The sequence below is a fragment of the Lolium perenne genome, chromosome 3 (genome assembly GCF_019359855.2).
Source record: "Lolium perenne isolate Kyuss_39 chromosome 3, Kyuss_2.0, whole genome shotgun sequence".
Classification (NCBI taxonomy): Eukaryota; Viridiplantae; Streptophyta; class Magnoliopsida; order Poales; family Poaceae; genus Lolium; species Lolium perenne.
Genome location: NC_067246.2, coordinates 4,435,190 through 4,456,117, shown reverse-complemented (window position 1 = coordinate 4,456,117; position 20,928 = coordinate 4,435,190). Strand labels below are relative to the sequence as shown.

General features: G+C 42.2%; 1 protein-coding gene and 2 long non-coding RNA genes across 3 annotated transcripts; 1 reads left to right on the top strand and 2 right to left on the bottom strand.

Moving 5' to 3' along the window:
- Window positions 1-6,628: 6,628 nt before the first annotated feature.
- Window positions 6,629-7,555, top strand: LOC139837463 (uncharacterized). The gene is made up of 2 exons (XR_011753947.1): window positions 6,629-6,830; window positions 7,096-7,555. It is a non-coding gene; the product is annotated as an uncharacterized lncRNA (long non-coding RNA).
- Window positions 7,556-11,224: 3,669 nt separating this feature from the next.
- Window positions 11,225-15,628, bottom strand: LOC127340648 (uncharacterized). The gene is made up of 3 exons (XR_007874665.2): window positions 13,471-15,628; window positions 12,599-12,694; window positions 11,225-11,475 (listed from the first exon to the last, which is right to left on the bottom strand). It is a non-coding gene; the product is annotated as an uncharacterized lncRNA (long non-coding RNA).
- An 864-nt stretch (window positions 15,629-16,492) lies between these two features.
- LOC127340647 (uncharacterized) lies at window positions 16,493-18,938 on the bottom strand. Its single transcript, XM_051366388.2, has 2 exons — window positions 18,725-18,938; window positions 16,493-16,839 (listed from the first exon to the last, which is right to left on the bottom strand). Exons 1-2 carry the CDS (start codon window positions 18,853-18,855, stop codon window positions 16,704-16,706), a joined length of 267 nt encoding a protein of 88 aa, XP_051222348.1. The 5' UTR covers window positions 18,856-18,938; the 3' UTR covers window positions 16,493-16,703.
- Between the last annotated feature and the right edge of the window lie 1,990 nt (window positions 18,939-20,928).

Sequence of the window (20,928 nt, the reverse complement as noted above, 5' to 3'; positions counted from 1 at the left end):
AATATCACATTTGTGGCAACCTCTTTATCATGCTAAATTTGTGATCGATATGTTATTGTCAATTTTCCTAAATGTTACATTAATGATAATACATGTTATATTTATGTCATATTGTGAGCTCGCACATACTATCTATTTTATATTATATGAACATGTGATTTGTTTGTTTGTCGCTTTTAGGTGTACATTTATCTCGTTATTCAGTATAGTATATCCAAATAATGATGGGTGTCCAGATAGCAATGATGGGATTGTATCTAGGTCATATTTTAAAGGGATTATCAAATTATATTAGCTTAATAAGTGAAATGAATTTTTTTTTACTCGTTAATAGTTAGATAGACTGCGGGAATTTTCATTTGATTAACTATCTCTAGACTCTAGACCCTTCTTTCTCTCATGTCCTCGCTCCAGTTCGAACTATGTAACGTATTATACATGGACATGGTCTTTACGATGGAACTTTGATCTTGATAAAAACAGCATCATGCTTCATAAGAAAATAAGACACCAAATATAATTGAACACAAATGTGATGATATTGTTTTACACTATTGGATGTAATACCTACATGAATTATTGGTCACGGTCTTTGATAAAGGCATGGGCCATCAAATTAATTTTGGTCGCATTGTGCATTTAATATCAAGTATGAAGAAAACCGATTAAGAACTCCGTGATTGGAATTTTTAGCTATACTTTGTAAGAAATCTTTAAGTACTACATGAACATATAGACCAAGTAATTAATCCAATATAAATGTGTAAACACACAATCATGAATATATTTCTTTGGTCAACACACATTTTTTCTTGAATTACTTAATGCACACATTTGTGTGGAAACTTAATGCCATATATACGTCTTGAAACACCAGTATGAATCAACTAAAAACTCTATCAATCAAGTACATGAGTTGCTTTTATAGTCGTGTTCACCACAAATTTCATGATCCCACACTCTATTAAACATGATTCCAATGTAATATGGTACATAAATTTGAGGAGAAAGATTAGATATAAATTTTAGTTGATTAATTTGATAAAGACTCTTCCGTTAAATAGAGTTAAAGAATTGTACGTATATTTTTTGGACTCTCCACTCTCTCTTTAAATCCTATACATAAACAATTAGTTTATATTTTATATTATACTATCACATCTTCCCAACTGAATCACCACGTCAAGTTTTTTTTTCAATCACGTCTAGCTACTGTACATTAATTAGCCGAGCAGCCATCGAGCAAATCTTTTTTTTTTTGGATTGACTCTATTCTCCGTAGGATGCCCTTCTCTTAATATAATCTGTCATACGAGACTTTCCTTTGTAATCACGTTAGCTAGCTTAGGCACCCAACATGCACACCTTTCTTTTTTATTGGACGCACTCCTCTATTTATGTACGTAACCTTTTCAATGTAATAGATCAGATTCCGTTTCTTTAGTAATCAACCCAAATTGTTATTGTTTCCAACGTGTCAAACGGACCTACACTGTTACGTAACTAATAATCTTTTATTAAATCATAGCCATTAATTTTAGATCTAACCATTAAAATAATTAAGATGATGTGGATCAACCTAATGGCTCTATTAAACTTCTGTATTTTTCTGACACTTCTAACATAATTTTTCACTCCAAAAAATACAATGCTGGGAGATGAATTGATTATCCGGTGTTCTTTCAATGATTAATCCAAGAGAAGTAAGTTAACAGACAACCGTGAATATTTTCCTTTGATAAACACCAAATCGGTATTGATTTACTTTGCTTAAACGTTTATGTTGAAATTTCAAGTATTTTATCTCTTAAGATTTAGGCGTGAAATGTTTTACTATTTAATTTATTCCAAAACAGGTGCATCTAGTTTTATGTTTCGTATTTTAGTTGGCAATATTGTTTACTTTGGGCCGGTCCCTTTGGCACCAGAGCCTATGCTCCTGACTGCCTGAGATGAACAGTAAAATGTTATAAAAAAATTCACAATATATAAATTATTTTATTTTATATGTGTACGAAGGTTCACCAAGAATGAAAGACATGTCAATGCTCTGAAAATATTGGAGCATGGGATTTATATTTTGTACAGATCACAGAGCTTATATTTTTTCATGAAAAAATACATGTTCACTTAGATGACGGACATGTAGTAGCATACGTACGTTTGTTTAGACATTTAATCATCGTAACTTTATAATTTATTTTACTTCACGACACGTTATTTTTTGAACGAATTTGCATATCTGTTGTCTTTTCATTATGTTGTATACTCGGTCATGTACATATACATATGGAGCATATAGCTTGGCATAGTTTTCTACCCATGTCCTAGTTAGTCATGTGCGTAGTTAGCCAATGCCATATATACGTCTTGAAACACCAGTATGAATCAACTAAAAACTCTATCAATCAAGTACATGAGTTGCTTTTATAGTCGTGTTCACCACAAATTTCATGATCCCACACTCTATTAAACATGATTCCAATGTAATATGGTACATAAATTTGAGGAGAAAGATTAGATATAAATTTTAGTTGATTAATTTGATAAAGACTCTTCCGTTAAATAGAGTTAAAGAATTGTATGTATATTTTTTGGACTCTCCACTCTCTCTTTAAATCCTATACATAAACAATTAGTTTATATTTTATATTATACTATCACATCTTCCCAACTGAATCACCACGTCAAGTTTTTTTTTCAATCACGTCTAGCTACTGTACATTAATTAGCCGAGCAGCCATCGAGCAAATCTTTTTTTTTTTGGATTGACTCTATTCTCCGTAGGATGCCCTTCTCTTAATATAATCTGTCATACGAGACTTTCCTTTGTAATCACGTTAGCTAGCTTAGGCACCCAACATGCACACCTTTCTTTTTTATTGGACGCACTCCTCTATTTATGTACGTAACCTTTTCAATGTAATAGATCAGATTCCGTTTCTTTAGTAATCAACCCAAATTGTTATTATTTCCAACGTGTCAAACGGACCTACACTGTTACGTAACTAATAATCTTTTATTAAATCATAGCCATTAATTGCGAGGGCATCACCTTTTGGTCCTTCATCCTTTGCCTACCAAATTAACCACTTCATACATGTTCACACTACAAACTTTTGATTTTATTACCCCGAAATGTGTCATATAAAATATCACATTTGTGGCAACCTCTTTATCATGCTAAATTTGTGATCGATATGTTATTGTCAATTTTCATAAATGTTACATTAATGATAATACATGTTATATTTATGTCATATTGTGAGCTCGCACATACTATCTATTTTATATTATATGAACATGTGATTTGTTTGTTTGTCGCTTTTAGGTGTACATTTATCTCGTTATTCAGTATAGTATATCCAAATAATGATGGGTGTCCAGATAGCAATGATGGGATTGTATCTAGGTCATATTTTAAAGGGATTATCAAATTATATTAGCTTAATAAGTGAAATGAATTTTTTTTACTCGTTAATAGTTAGATAGACTGCGGGAATTTTCATTTGATTAACTATCTCTAGACTCTAGACCCTTCTTTCTCTCATGTCCTCGCTCCAGTTCGAACTATGTAACGTATTATACATGGACATGGTCTTTACGATGGAACTTTGATCTTGATAAAAACAGCATCATGCTTCATAAGAAAATAAGACACCAAATATAATTGAACACAAATGTGATGATATTGTTTTACACTATTGGATGTAATACCTACATGAATTATTGGTCACGGTCTTTGATAAAGGCATGGGCCATCAAATTAATTTTGGTCGCATTGTGCATTTAATATCAAGTATGAAGAAAACCGATTAAGAACTCCGTGATTGGAATTTTTAGCTATACTTTGTAAGAAATCTTTAAGTACTACATGAACATATAGACCAAGTAATTAATCCAATATAAATGTGTAAACACACAATCATGAATATATTTCTTTGGTCAACACACATTTTTTCTTGAATTACTTAATGCACACATTTGTGTGGAAACTTAATGCCATATATACGTCTTGAAACACCAGTATGAATCAACTAAAAACTCTATCAATCAAGTACATGAGTTGCTTTTATAGTCGTGTTCACCACAAATTTCATGATCCCACACTCTATTAAACATGATTCCAATGTAATATGGTACATAAATTTGAGGAGAAAGATTAGATATAAATTGTAGTTGATTAATTTGATAAAGACTCTTCCGTTAAATAGAGTTAAAGAATTGTACGTATATTTTTTGGACTCTCCACTCTCTCTTTAAATCCTATACATAAACAATTAGTTTATATTTTATATTATACTATCACATCTTCCCAACTGAATCACCACGTCAAGTTTTTTTTTCAATCACGTCTAGCTACTGTACATTAATTAGCCGAGCAGCCATCGAGCAAATCTTTTTTTTTTTTGGATTGACTCTATTCTCCGTAGGATGCCCTTCTCTTAATATAATCTGTCATACGAGACTTTCCTTTGTAATCACGTTAGCTAGCTTAGGCACCCAACATGCACACCTTTCTTTTTTATTGGACGCACTCCTCTATTTATGTACGTAACCTTTTCAATGTAATAGATCAGATTCCGTTTCTTTAGTAATCAACCCAAATTGTTATTGTTTCCAACGTGTCAAACGGACCTACACTGTTACGTAACTAATAATCTTTTATTAAATCATAGCCATTAATTTTAGATCTAACCATTAAAATAATTAAGATGATGTGGATCAACCTAATGGCTCTATTAAACTTCTGTATTTTGCTTTTAGTATATAATAGAATAGATACATGGGATCGTTGTCCATGTCCCCACTCCCCACAATTTTGACCGCACGTCTCCCACTCAGACACGACAAACCCTAGATCTCACAAAATCCCATCACCCGCTACTATACTCTCTTCCCACTTCTATCTCCTATCCTCATTGTATCCACCAGAAAGTGACCGATAGAGCCGCAATAATATCCTCTCGATTGGTGGTACATACACACACCTGGCACACTCTCTGGAGCCACGTTGGAGTCATCCATCAGCTTTCCCCAACCACATGTATGTTCTTCGTCTCATCAACAACATCTCGACTCTAGGCCATATTTTATCTTGGTTCTTTCTTTAATCAATATGTTGCCTGTTTTAGATCTAGGCCGAGGTCGTCAACATTAGGCTTGGGGGGGGGGGGGGGGGGTTGGACTGTGGAGAGTTCGCTCAAATGGCGATGGACATCGAGGGGCTACATAACGATTTGTCATGCTGCAAAGAGATTCATGCAGAACAAAGAGAGACATTTTAAAGAACACGAAGAGATGAAGCTGATGAAGAAAGCCCATGCCTCAAACAATGAGGTTCAATATGAATTAGTGCCCTTGAAATTAAAAGCAGCAGGCTTTTGAATTGTAATGTCAACGTAATAAAAATGGAAGATTATGTCAATAAAATAAAAATTAGTAATAACATGCAAGGGCGATGGCTTGATGAAAACAGATTAGAGCTAGACTGCCACATACAGTCTGACACTCGAAAGAGGGCAAACTTACTAGTGGCGCAGCTCTACGCCACTAGTAAGTTTTCCCTCTTTTCAATTGTTTTTCTAAAACCTTAGAAAACTCCATTTTGCTTTTTGATTTATATATATAAGAAACTTTTTCTGTAGACACATTTTTATATATAATGTTTTTTCCATCAAAGGTAATCTAGAGCCATTTTACCGAAACAAGGCCCATTTTGCAAAATATGTCGAAATTCGTGTTTCTTATTTTCCCTTACAACTAGATTTCATAACATATGGACATCTCGAAGTGTTTTAAATTTTGATGTTTGTCTCATATTGTTTTATTTTTTTTTCCAAAACTGAAAAGGCAATCGGAGGGGGGGGGGGGGGGGGGGGAGATGTTAGGATTTTTGTCCCATATGTACCTTATATACTTCTGCTGCGTCACTGATAAATGGGGCTCCTCAGCCAGCCTGATCCAGACATATCAGTGGCACATTGTTTGAAGTGGTGCGCCACCACTATTAGATTGCGTCACTGGTAGTAAACCCACCGATAGTTTTTTTTTCTCTAGTAGTGTGTCCTCGTCTCCTCTTATGACCCGCGGGCGTATTCTTTATATAATTCACCTTTAGCCCTGATGCTTCCCCAAAGATCAACAAGGTTTCTTTGACGGCCACTTCCTCATCCTTAAGAAACAACACAACACCATCAGCATACACCAAGATCCGCTGTATTGGAGATATACCGCCCAGTCCTAGAATCAATTGTTCTTCAACTTCCTTAATCACCACTTGTATCAGGACCTACATCCCGATCATCCTCATGGTGTACATCACACAGTTTGGACAGCGGCCAAACAAGCACTGCTCCGTGGAATTTAGATTGATCGATTTGACTGGTACTCGACCCTCCGTGCAAGACTGGTTTTGTAAGATCGATCGGCCTGCACTTCGGCCAGGTCGCTGGAGCCAAACGTACGTATTCGTGTTCAAACAAGCACGGACTCCTGCATCGATTTGACTACGTGTGGGCGCTGGACTCATGTCTGCTTCATTCTGTTCGTGAATGCGTACACGGTATCTTAACCTGCCTGCCACCCACGGGAGCGGTGTGCTAGCTGCACCAGGCAGGTTCAAAAGGCATGTCCTCACTTGGCTGAGCCCAACACTCCTGTTGCCTTCCTTAGGTGCTATATATAGCTGCTCCTCTCCTCCGTCCATCATCATCATCATCTCCATGGCGACATCCACCAAGAAGACTCTTGTCTTCTTCCTCCTCCTCATTCTCGCCGCCATGGTGGTGGAAGCGCAGCTGGCTGCGGGTGATGGCAATGCTAAGCAGGTAAAAAAAGTATCCCAGCCTCCGTGGGATTAAGCTAGCGATCAGTCCGAGAGGCAAATCCTCGTTGCTTCGTTTCTCTTCTCCCTGTCCATCGATAGGCCTTTGTGATTAATCAGCTGACTGATGCAATTAATACAATCTTTACCTTGCGTGGAAACGATGTATGCTGTAGTCTATGGCTTCCAGCAAAGATTATTAAAGTTCTTGCATTTGGTACTAACACGACTACTCCATATTTCTATCTTTCCTATGGGTGTCCATGCAGATGGATCGTAAGCCTGGTGCTCTTCCGGTGCCCGCGCCGTGCTACTCCAGATATTTCCCAGGCTGCACCGACAGCAAGTGCAAGCAGTTCTGCGCCGGCGCCGGCAAACCGCCGGTCCCCGGAGCCATGTGCAACGACAAGTCCAACTGCTGTTGCCCCGTTGGTTAAATGCCCCTAGCTGAACAAGCAACGAGGATCGATTATATATAGACGACAATAAAAGAAGCGTCTCAGTTTGGGGGAACTACTGTATTTCGGGAAAATGCTTACTCACGACTCACGAGACATCCCGCTCTCTCTATATGTTTCAAAACTCTGTAAGGGATCTATATGTTCAAAACTCTGTAAGGGATCCTATAAGGCTATAATTTACAGGATTAATTAAAGACTCCTCTAAACTTTAGTTGTTTCTAGCTAATCCTCTATATCTAACCATATTCCTGAAATTCAAACTCATCAATTTGTCCCAAAATTATACATATTGCATTCAGATTGAACTAGATATACTACTCGGATAGATTAATCTAAATCAGTCTAAGATTCTTCGTCGGTGCTACTGAAGATCTCATCGATCGCTTTCTTCCCCGAGTAATCGTTGTTGTAGCTGAGCTCGATAACCGGCACGCCGAATACCGTCCAGTGTGGTCGATGGTCCTGGTTGCCGTGGCTGCCTGGTAGTGGTACTACTCGAATGCGGCCCGCTCCTCCTTAACGAGCTCCCGTGCAGCCGTGCTACGTCCGGAGCATCTCATGTAGCGCTCATTGGAGTGCTCCGCCTCGAGCGGCTCGTGGGCCTCCAAGTATTGAGCTGATGCTATCCGCCACAATTATTTTAGGCCGTAGAAAGTACTTAAGTAATAACCCGATTGAGAGCATGTACAACGCAGACACTTTTGGTGATGGGCGCCAGGATTTTTCTCCCGGTCGATCGGCAATTGTTATGCATGATCCTGGCGATGGGCGCTTGTCCAGGAGAGGCGACGCTAAAGGTTGCGCCCGGCGCTTCATCAAATTAAGTCTTCGTCTCGTGTTAGTTAGAGAAAAATAAGCGCCTCATATCGGAGACAAGCGTTGGAGCTCTGCGGACGCCGGGATTAATTTTTCCGATAAACAGCATATATTAATATGCGGAGATACCAATTCCACTCTATCTCTACAACAACATCATGCCCTAATGACATAAAGGATACAAACAGTCAAAAAAAATTTACAAAAAAGAAAGATCCCGCTACAGAGATCCATAACTTGAAACAAATACACCGACACCACCAAGACAACAGCAGAAGCTCAGCTTCTCCATAAGCGACGCCTCCAAAAAGAAAACAGTGCACAAACGCTGTCGTCGCCCGATCATAGATCGTAGGTTTTCACACTGAAGAAAGGCATCTCTCTTAAAACAATGCCTTCAACAAGAACATTGCCAGGCACAACAAATTAAGGCCAGACCTTGAATTTTCACCCTGAAAGATAAGACTCTGAACTTCTCTTGTGCAGTCGCCCCCAAATACCAGTCGATGTTATAAGTCACGAATCGCCAAAGCAAATTCTACCACAGCACCAAGATCCGACCATCATAGTTATTCCACCGATCTCGGCTTGATGACTTTCTCCGCTAGCATCATGGAAGGAAAAAGAGCTCCATGATATTAACAGCCAGTAGAGCTTCGAAGCGCCTCCTCTGAAACCTAACTGCCGGATAAAAAACATGGATGCGCACAACCAAAATCACCCAATCCAGCAATCTTCAGGCATTATTCGCACAATGAATTTCGCCAGGCGGGGCCTTCCGGAACACGACAATCCACCCAGACTGGTTGGAACAAGCATCCGACAGATCTTCAAACTTGGTCTGAGAATAATCCTAGAACCGCCACCTTTATACTTCGACGCGGACGGACAGGCCCCCACGCCGCCATCCGCCGCCCGACGACGATGAAGGAGAACGCCGCCATTAATTCGCACAATTAAGGAGGTATGCCTCACTAAGCCGTCACCGCCAAGCTCATGGTGACTGCAAAGAAGAAGACTCGGCAGCAGGTTGCGATCCCCGGCCAGGAACCCAGCGGCGCTGCATGGTCCAAAGCAGAACGGCCAGGCCCTCTAGGCCCAGATTGGGCCCAGATCGGGCCCACGCTGTCGCCGCCCAACCACCGGCTTCCCGCATCCCGTCACCTTGCTGCCTCCTCCGTCGCGCCAAGCTCGCCCGCCGCCGCACCTCCCCGCTCAGATGCGCCACCGAACGTGCCGCCTCCACTGCCCTCCACTGTTTGGCGGGCGGGCGCAGCCAACGCCGGCGACGACAACGGCCTAGCCGGGGCAGGCGTGGAGAGGGGCGGGGTCGGTAGATGGGTCGCCTCCGGAGCCGCCCGAGGGGGAGCGACCAGGGAGGGGGAGGGGAGGGGTAGGGGACAGAGAAGTGTGACTTTTATAGCTCTCGAGTTCTCCGGGATTAATAGATCACTTTTTTTCAGATCAAGCGTCTGCCTTGCATTGGTTATGCCCTGAGCTAATGGCTAACGCATTCCTTTCCTTAATATAGTTTAATATGATTGTATTGTTGCAGACTTGCAGGATACTAAGTTACTAACACAATGCGTTAAATTCTAAATATTTCCTTTGGAGCTTGCATTTTCTGAGAGCTTGCAAGTCATGAGGCGCCAGTGATTGATGATTTCAGCCTACTAGTAATATTGTTAGTGTAATGTACGTATCGACCAATACGTACGCACTGAAAGTAGTCTGATACAAATAATACGTCAGCCAAATATTCATTTATTTCCACATGTATATCGACTAATGTCAAAGCTAATACAGTGTGTATATTATCGGTTACTCCCAAAAAAAAGTATATTATCGGTTAGCAAGCATCTATTTTCCTAATTTAATTCGTAACAGCAGGAATTCGAAAGAAAAATAATATAATCGTTAATCTTGCATAACCAATTCGATTTGCAACTAACATACACATTTCAAAAGACAAATCAGTAACAGAAACATTATAAATTAAGTATACAATTTTATCCGAACTTGGATTATTAAGCACGAATCAACGTCCCCAACCAATAGTAGGAAATATTTGTAATACCTTCGTAAATGAAGTCACCAAACAAATCTAATAGTACTTCTAAAGCAATCACATACCAACAATTTAGAGTGAGCGGATTTGAGTAGTTAATCCAACTTTAGAAGAATTATATTCTATAAACGAACTGCAGCACCATTAAGTTAAAATTTAAAATTTAAATACATTGTTGTGCGTGGATCTTCGGGAGTGGTGTTTTGGCACCCGGGAGCATATGCTCCCGGTTTTAAAATTTTGTTTTAAATACACTTTAAAAATATTGAAAAAATTGGATATAAAATCTAATGGGTACGTCTCAAAATTCTACATGTTCACAAAGTGGTTCCACGGAAAACCGATATTTTTAGTGTCGTGTGTAAAAACGACAATTTTTTTTTAAAAAGGCTGTGAACGTGACTTTTTTTATCTTTTTCACAGAACTCACAAAACATATCGGTTTTTCGCAAAACCATATGTACGCCCGTAGAATGTCGATACATGAGCGCGGAAATTTTTGTTTAACATTTCAAAACTTTTTTTCTGGTGGCAGGAGCATATACTCCCATGTGCCGAATTGAGTTTCTAGTGGATCTTCTTGTTTCAATGTGTTCTCGCTATTTTCTCTTTATTTGTAAACACACATCTTGGAGACCTTGTGATCCTCGTACAAATTATATGAATCAAATCTTTACCAAAGATATATGTTATTTTCGTCAACGATCGAAGAATCCACGTGATATTATTTGTCAACGATCGAAGAATCCACGTGATATTATTTCAATCAAATCTTCACCAAAGATATATAGTACTAGTTTTCAGCATTAATGGGTTCCTTTTTTTAGTATGCAGTAGTAGTTATCCACTTAATCCATACACCAGAGATATAAGTAAAAGGACGTTTCCACGGTGCCCCTTCCAAAAATGGAAAGAAACTAGTTTGTCTGCCCCACGTATTACCAAAAAGGAAAGTTTGGTCCCCCCACGTTTTCTCCTTGCCCCAGCGTGCGATGCTTAGCTTTCCCACGGTTTGTATAAAAAATACCACAATGTGAACCCAAAAATCCCTAGCTCCGGTACTTTCTCATGCCTTCTCTGACGCGCGTTGCTAGTACATGGCAGAAATTACAATATAAATCTTGTAAAGAACGCATTCACACATGCGATTGGCAAAACCCAAAAAAGAACATCATATATACAACTGCACCATTGTCCTTTTAATGCAACAAAACACATCGCTTGTTTTGCAACCCGTAGATGAAAATTTGGCCCTATGTAGTCGACAAGAAGTACCCTTCACCCAGGCCTCTCCCTGCTGCCACCTACATGTAAATATACCAGCGTTATTACATTTGTGGGTTAATCTTGTGTTAAAAAAACATTCCAGACTATTAACAACTACATTTATAGTTGTGCGACAATGCAGTTTAGATCGAAAACTACATATACAATTCATGAGTTGCAAACTACATATACCATAGAAAAGAGTGATGTGGTTTTGACAAAAAAATATTTAATCGAGGGATGGAAGAATAACATGTATCAGAATCAAAAAAAATACATCACGTTGAATCAAGAAAAAATCAAGAATAAACTACTATCTAATCTGACCCAAAACTTGTGGGAATAAAAATAGTACATTCTATGACTAGAATAATACATCCCATATGCAGTTTTTAATGAGAAAATACATCATGTTCAATAAAAAATGTTCCGGAAAGAACCATACTGTCTAATGTGAAGCAAAACTTCGAGGGATGCAAAAGCACTTCCTGTGATATAATAATACATCCCGTATGCACAATATAATCATGAAAATACATCATGTTGGATAAAAAAATTCAGGAAAAGAAACCTACTGTTTAATTTGACCAAAATTTCAAGGAATATAAAAGTACATCGTATTATGCAATATAAGGACATAATAATACATCCATATGCACATGTTTACTTACCGTTGAAGCAAAAATCAGATGATCCCTTACTGACAGCTAGGAATGCTTTCAAAACCAGATCAAATCCAACCAAAATTGTATGAACACGTGTGTACCAACCGATCCAAACCAAACTAAAAGCTGCATACTAGGCCAAACTACAAAAATATTCCACCCAAACCCATCCAAACTAGTTCCCAGCTACCGGTTCAATCCACATTTTCGGACCCATCTGCATGTGTGCCCTGCATCAGGCAACTACCATGCTGAGCTGTCGATGATTGAGGACAAAATTACAAAAATACAACGCTAGTTACTGTCTAGTCATATGACCATTAGGTTTCCTCACTAAAGAAGCTTTCAATCTGCAGTATTAACTCACTGGTACTTACAACTAGTGCCATCCTTGCATCAGTAGCCCACACAAAAGATAGCTTGAAGCATAAAGGAAACCAAGGATGTAATATAGTGCAAGACCGTGAAAATCAAGTGTTTGGAGCGGGTTAGTTACCATGTTGGTAAGAGGCAGCTGAGCAGCAGTCATGTTGTATGGCACGCCAGAGAAGTCCTCCGTCGATTTCCTCTTGACAATCCTCGAGAAGGTGACCTTGCAACGCAGCACAGCCCACGGAATTTCTCACCGGATAGAAGAAGCAACAGAGAAGGGCAAGAAAATACGATAGCGTATCATAGAGGATGGAATTGGAAGCTTCAAAAATAATAATGATAATGGAGTGCGGCATGTGCTAGCTAGTCTACCTATTGTACGAGTAAAATATTTAAATGCATATAGCAGAAGTTGTACATAGTAATTATTATTTGCAAAAGGTACATCTAATACTAGTGATTTCTGGATTTGTTACACCCATGAAGCAATTGCAAAAACCCATTGTAAAAGCTTATGGTAAGATAATAAAAGTACATCCAATGTGTAGAATAACACTGTAACCATTTGAAACAGGATATATTTATTGTCCTAAATTTACATCTCCCAGTTATTCAGTAATCAGTACAGCCTCTGAATAAAAATGTTCAAAAACTTCGTGTGTAAAAATATACACCCTATATACAGAATTTTACAACTAATTCTAGTAATTTATACATCCCAGAATTGATAAACTACATCCCGATCGGTCACTATAGCTTTGTAATTTAATTAATTACATTCAAAATCGAGAGAAATACACCTTAATCTTTCCATCATTAGATGTAAAAAAAGCATAGAAAGTACATCCAGACTTGGGGCAAAGTACTAGTATTATAACATGAGATATTCCATACAACGAGACATGTATTGATGGAGAACATCGGTCTAGAGTGGTAGACTGAAGAACTGTACAAGCTGAATTTACATGGTGGTTACTTTGAAGAGCTTTAAATTACCTGGACATTTCCTCCCAGAGTGAGCCGTCGCTAGCCCATCACCGGACCCGCGCAGTGCTCGTCCGGTGGTGGCACAACTGACTGTACCGTATCAAGCGCATACGGCGTGTTCCCGTACCGGTTGACGTGCCAAGCGGCGGCCGCAGTCTACCGACTCTACCCTTCCTCCGATGAGTACCTGGTGCACGCGGCGGCAAACGCCACAGACAACAAGGGGAGCGCGGCCTCTCGGAACGCGGCGTCCACCTTGGGCTGGATCTTGAGCAGCGCCAGCGCGTCCTTCCGCGGCCACCAGTTGCCCGCCGACGAAGACCTGCCACGCTAGCCCTCCTCGCCGCCGGGTAGCCCCTCTTGGCCGTCGAATCTCCCAGAACCAGATCCTCTGACCGCTGCCCCGAGCTCGTCCATCTGTTGTCGTTGTGGCTGCCCAGGCGTCGGACGACGAACGCAAACCACCACCACCTCACTCGATTTGTCTTTCCACCGGACTATTTGCCGCCGACGAGGTAGAATCGAAGGAGGTGAGATGGAGGAGGGAGCTTGCAGGAAGGAGGTGAGGTAGGGTAAATGGGGAATTTTGGTCGGGTTGGTCGTTGACTATCATCCGGACACGAAAAAAATAACAATATGACTAACAATGAAAAGAGATCAAATCAAAAAATGAAAAATGAAGAATGACTTACTAAAAATCAACACTGACGAAAGAGACTAACAATGAACTGAAAAACGAATAATGACAGACTAAACTGAAAAAATAAATAACTGAAGAATGAAAGGAAGAGTGATAAAATATAACTAAACATGAGAAGGATAAGAGTGATACTGAAACAAGATGCAGGTGCAGGTGCTTCAATCACAACTTATATATGCTAGAACCTAAGCACATCGCCAGTTAACAAGATGCAGATGCTTCAGTCACAACTTATGCTAGAAACAATTCTCAGAACCTTACATGAAAATCGAGTGGAAAATCCCTTGACTATTACGTTCTCTTCCATCCACACACAAGAGGGCAGGATTGCACGAGCGTGCTACCTACCTTCCCATACAACAGCAGGCGCCAAATCAAAATACGAGCTACCCCAACCGAAGAAAAATATGTCACTGATTTCGTAGATCTCACGGCGACCGAGCCTGAACTAAACAATCACACATGCGAGCTAATAGAAGATGAAATCATAGCACAAAATGAGCAGAGGAACAAGCAAAGAGTACCCGACTCGCGACCAACGACCAAGCTTTCCGCGCTCGCGAATAGCCGCTTTCCCCGTCGGAGCTCGAGCAAGCTCGCCAGCCATGGCTCCCTTCGCCGTTGGTCGCCATGTTTCACGGACCACCGCTCCCTCCGTCGCCGGTCGCCCCCGCGAACGCGCCCCCTGGCTATACTGAGCATGTACTGACGGGACAAGAATCGCGCCCCCTACCTGATTCTCGATGACCCCCACAAACTCAAATCACTCACAACCCCCAAATCCCACCTCCAAATCCACGACGAGACAAGGGAGTAACGGGAGAAGCTGCGCCAGAACATACCCTCGGAGACGAACACGCTTGCACCCGCTGTCTCTGGTTCTCGCCATAGGTCGAGCTTGACAGCGACGGGAGGCGCCGCTCCTCTCTTCCACCACCCGTTCTTCTCTGTCTCTCGTTAATTATTTCTCAAGGCTGACACCGCTCTGTGAGATCCACCTTAACAGCCAACGACAGAGCCAGGGCCAAAAAGATTTCAAAATGAAAAAGACGACAACGGGCGACAAAACACTAAACGGGCTCGGATCTGATGCATGACTGGCCCGACACCACAAAACCCAACAAAACACGCAGTCACGCTGGAGGATCGAGCGCGAATCACAAAGACAAACGAATGGCGCAAAAAACGTGTGTGGACGAATTGCAAAACAGCTGGCTGTTGTTTAGCAGTTCCGATAATAAATGCGCAACCGCCGTAAAGAGCAAGCAGCGCTGTAGTAGTAGCAGTACTAGTGCCTGCCTCCATCAATGTCAATGTCAACTAGCGACAGCGCTCCAGTCAAGACGTCGTTGCCGTGGAGGGGCATGTCAAGGAGTGCATCGCCAAAGGCACATGGTCGCGGCCACGGCATCTGTTGTCTGCGTTGTGGGCGGTTATCGCGGCAAGTCGTAGCAGCTGCCCGCGTCGCATACAACAGATGCCGTGGCTGTGGAGGCCGTGATAATGTGCTCGGCGGAAGCACTCTTTGACATGCCCCCTCCACCGCAGCGGGATTCCAACGGCGTCTTGGCCGGAGAGCTACCGCTAGTTGACATTGATGGAGACAGGCACTTTGTAGCGCTGCTGGCACTTTGTGGCAGGTGTGTTCTCTCTGGTCCGGTGAGAAGCTAGTGTGTGTTTGGAGCATGGAAATGGCACCGGCTGGCCGGGGTATAAGTAGGCTAACGAGCTGCACAAGCCTGGGCAGACGGATGAACGAGCCAAGACTCAAAGGCCGCGGTAGAATTGAACGAGAAAAATCTTCAAAAGCTAGCATGTGCGAGAGGCAGTTCGAAGAGGCTGGGATATGGAACTCCGCAGACTGTGGATTACTTATCTGAGGTTTGAAGCAAGAATTAGATGGTGGTGGCTGGGCTTTCTCTGCTAGCAGGAAGAGGAAGAAGATATATACTCCCACTATAGATTCCTTCCTTCCAGCCGTTCTTTTTTTTGATGTGATGATTGAACCTGATGCCTCTTGCCTGAGCAAAGCAAGAGCAAAGCAGAGGATGGAATTGGATACCCAAACAACATTAGCTCTGCAGTTTTCAGTAACCAACGAAAAAAAAACCAGCCATTCTTTTTTTGATGTGATGATTGAACCTGATGCCTTGCCTAAGCAAAGCAAGAGCAAAGCAGAGTATGAAACTGGATACCCAAACAACATTAGCTCAGCAAGTTTTCAGCAACCAACGACAAAAACCAATACCGAACGGAGCGAAACTATGGTGTCTGCCAATGGAGGGCACATAGCAGGGCCACACATCTACGATCGGCGAGAAGAGATCAACAGTAGGAGATAGGAGATGCTCATAACCACAATTGCCAGTACAAATTCCCTAAAAGTAATCACAATTATACAGTTCTATGAAGAAGTCACTATCTTGCACGATCCATCACAGTTAATCCAAGCAATCAGGTAGGTTCGCATTGGGGCTAGAGAGTAAATAGAGTGCGCTTGCGAACAAAACTTAAGAGACGTCGCACAAGCTAACTGACTAGGCTAGTCATCCTTGATCCTCTTGAGCAGCCTGGCAGCCCACAGGCGCAGCCTTCTCTTCAGCGTGAAGCCCACGGCGACGCCCACCACGAAGCTGATGGCACCGACCTTCGTGCAGGTAGACAGAGACACGACCCGGCTGCAGTACAGATCACCAAATGTTAGTTAGTTATGATTACAAGGAGCATAATAAGCATCAAACAGCGAGTTATAGGATTATGTGGGGGAAAAAACTTCAGTTGCAGCATAAATATAGAAAATAAGATTAAAAGTTGATGATAGAGGTGGAAAAACAGAGCAGAATTCAACTCTTTAACACAGATGCATGAGTAAATTGGTGTACGTATGCAGCTAATTTGTTCAGCAGATGCAGGACCACCCTCCACGCCGCCTCTGGTCCTTCCCCAGATTTCAAACTAGTGTGAATCAATAATTTCAATTCAGGAGTACAGATGTTCAGCCTCGGATTTGTAACAAAATAACCCAGTATAAACCAAACTTCCACCTAGGAAAGTCGAGTAACTTTCAATCAAGTAAGAGCCCCACAAAAAGCAGATCATAGTTTCCGCTATGATTAAAAAATGCTGAGCTAGTCCACAAGTTTTGGGGGTCAGCTTCACCTGGGAGTAAATACCACCGTCCTCATTGAAGCAGGAATTGGGCAGCACAGCACACAGTGCATAGTAGCAGCAAGACAGGGCACATGAGGATGGTGTACAGTGAGGTGGTGCAGCGAAGCGGCGCGGTGAGTGTGCAAGTCCCTAACATGGGACAGGGTAAATTTTGCAGTAATCATGTATTACCTCTGTTCCACAATATAGGGAGTTTTGGTAGGCTATGTGAGCCTACAAAAACATGTTATATTAGGAACGGAGGTAGTAGAATACAGGGGAAGCATGATCTAGCATGAATCAGGAAAATATACTACAGACCCCGGATATTTGTCATGCAAATACCAAAGAGAAGTCACTGTTCTACAGTACACATTATACTGAAGCGGTGGAGCTTTACCAATTTATTTTGTTTGTACATGTGTTGTATGGTCCAACTTTAGCCTAGGAAGATCAAGCAACTTTCAACCAACTCAGGCCTAACGAATCAACCAAACTTCAATTAGGATTAAAAATATACAGTTTCAGTCTAGGAAGGTCAAGAAACTTCGAATCCACCACAAGCCTAACGAAACAACATCAAACTAGCAATTAGGATCCTAAATAATTCAACTAGATAAGGTACCACAGATTGTGGGGGCTAATTTCACCAGGGGAGCTGCAAGTCAAGGGTGATGATCCCACCCTCCTGCATAGGGGTTCCTTTGGGGAGGTAAAGGGACCGTCAGAGGCTACGACGGCAAAAGGGGGACAAACAAAATTTTGCAAGCATTATGTAGAAACCAGGGGTATCTTGATCTAGCATGAAATTCTTGTTCTCACACTTGGTCCAAAGCACTCGTAAGATACAGAAAACCGTAAAGCATAATATGTAGCCACAGAAATCATAGACACCTAAGATATGCGGCATGAAATTAACAGAAGCAAATTTCGTTGTTGCGCTACCATAGAAGATTTACTGAAGCACTAAAGCTTTACCCCTGCCCAATCGAACCTTCATTACAGACTACATCTTTGATCAAGCTTTCAGCTCTGACAGAGAAACAGGCAGTGCAGTGCGGAATTCCTTAAACGTTCATCATCTACTGCTACTGTGCTACATTGTGATTATCCCACAAACTGCTGCTTAAAACCCTCACAATACAAGCAGCACACTGCAAAATTAGTACCCTCACAATACAATACAGGCAGTGCAGTGCGGAATTCCTTAAACGTTCGTCATCCACTGCTACATTGTCGAGCATAAACATCTTAACCCGAAAAGATAGTACCCGCAATACGAGCAGCACACCCGAAACAAGTCCCCAGTTCGCCCGAATCGAAGCATCTACCAAGCAAGCAAGCGCGCGTGCACAAACAGAGGGGGCCGATCGAAATATATCAGGGGGGTAGGGGGGACGAGTTGGAGCATACCCTGCGGCCCTGGACACGAGGACCTGGTCGGGGAAGGCGGCGGAGCCGGAGCGCGACGAGGAGGCGGATGAGTTGGCGGCGTCCTGCGCCGCCGCCTGCAGCCAGTCCACGGCCGACGAAACCGTAGGCATCTCCGCGGATCCTGAGTGCTCGCTAGCCTCGCCGGGGTTGGAGCTAGGGTTTAGGGCGAATCGGGAGAGCACAGGAATATTTTTGCCTTCTGTATTTTCTGAGAAAGGAATTTATTTTCTCTTTCTTGTTGGAGAAGAAGATGGATTTGAAAATGGGCTGGGCCCGGTTGGTACTGGGTTTTCGGTTTTGCACGGCCCGTTTCGAATTTGAGGGCCCGCTCCACTACAAACCCTCTGGCAAATCCTATTTGACGCCTTTTATGCCGTTAGCGTAGAAAGGCCCGTGTGAGGTGAGTGGTGGGTTGAGGCCTATTAGCGTCGACGGCGGCCGGAGACAACAAGGAAGAAGCCGAGGCAGAGCTAGAAAAACCACCGGAATGGACCTCGCCGTCGATAGGGACGACGTCGTTGGCTAGGCGACGAATGGACCTCACCGGAAACGGGAACAGTGAGGCTGGCCACGACATCACCGACCGAGGTGACAAAAGAAAACTAAGGGTTAGGGTGGGGTGGGTGCGGGGCCTTAGGGTTCCACGGTGGGAGCTCGCCGACGACAAGGCTTAGGGATTTCGGGTGAGGAGGTCACCAGAGACGAGGAAGAAGGGAAGGGGGTTAGAGAGAGGCCTGGGACGGTGGCAGACCAAAGGTGGGTGGCGGATCGAGGAGGACGGTGCGGTGATGAGTGCATTTTTAGCATGTTTTTACACCATTATTTCATTAAGATATCATTGAGTAGTAATAGGATTTTTGTATTTTACCGCGCTCCGTTTTATGCTTGTCTACGCAGAATCCAAAACATAATAAGACAATGATGAAATAATAATAAAAACTATCATTTTATGGTATTTTCATGTGATAAAAAATCATTTTAGCACTTAATTATGCACATGGGGTAAAACCCTTACTTCCTGCTTGTATGATCTTGATTTATCGAATAACACGACATACAATGGGTAGCCGATAGACTACTATGGTCGACTCGACGGGAGGCAAGGGTTCTAGGGTTTGTGCTAAGTTGCGGTGGTTCTACGTATTGTTCTTCTGATCATCGGCAGGCCCTCTCCTGGCTTTTATATAGCAGGCCAGATCCCGAGAGTCCTATCCGAACTCGACTAGGTTACATTGAGATCTAATTTAATCCTTCCTTAAACGATGCCTTTTTGCCTTGTTCATCAAGAGTTCATATACTGGTAGGTCTCCTTCGTTGCAACCGACGTTCGAGCCCACCTTGGTCTTGGAGAATCTTCATGGGTCCCTAGTTGACAAGGTATTAACTTGTCAATGCCTACGGATTGTAGACTAGGGTTTAGTTGGATGTAGAGGGCAAGTAGATCTCGAAGGTTTCAGCCGAAAAGTACTCGACGAATATGAAACTAGGGTTGTGTTGACAGTAAATTCGATCCTTTCTTTGTCCCTCGACTCCCCCTTATATAGGAGGTGGAGCCGAGGGTTTCGTAATACACAAGTTTACAGAGTCCGGGAGGGTTTCTGACCCGTCCCGCAAGATTACAAGTATTGTTTCCTAATACAACTCTAGCTTTCCTTAATAATAATTTGGGCTTCCGATTCTTCTTATCCTTCGGGTCGTGGGCCTTCAGTAAACCCCGGGTACCATCTTCGGCAGGCCCATTGGGGATGCCTATGTCAGTAGCCCCCGAGATTTTGCTTGAATCGCAGAGTCAAGGAAAATCTCCAACTTTATATTCGTGCAATACATCTGCCGAATTTATCACATGTCTTTAGATACGCAATTCTATATTGTACAGGGATAATGGTAGTTGGGGCTAGTTCATCTGACGGATCAGGTACTAGTTAACTGCTCTAGTGGCAATCCGCAAAAACCTACTTCAAGATCACGTCCCTCGACATGATCTCGGGATACTGGTGTAAACTTCGACAGGTGCCGCTTAAGGTCTTACCATTCTGTCAAGTCCCAGTCATACTTTATCGGGTACCTAACGCGTCCGTTAGGATTTTTCTTCGTATCTGTTGATACGGAAAAAATTAGCAAACCGACGTCAGAGACGGCGCTACGCCACTCAGAACGGATCTGGGGTCTTACCTTCGCAATGT

What these genes read in the sequence shown, in the direction of transcription:
- LOC127340647 (XM_051366388.2), bottom strand. Translation starts at nt 18,855, where the DNA reads ATGCCTACGGTTTCGTCGGCCGTGGACTGGCTGCAGGCGGCGGCGCAG. An exon ending in CTCGTGTCCAGGGCCGCAGG is followed by an intron (nt 16,840 to 18,724) that starts GTATGCTCCAAC and finishes TCTGTACTGCAG; the next exon opens with CCGGGTCGTGTCTCTGTCTA.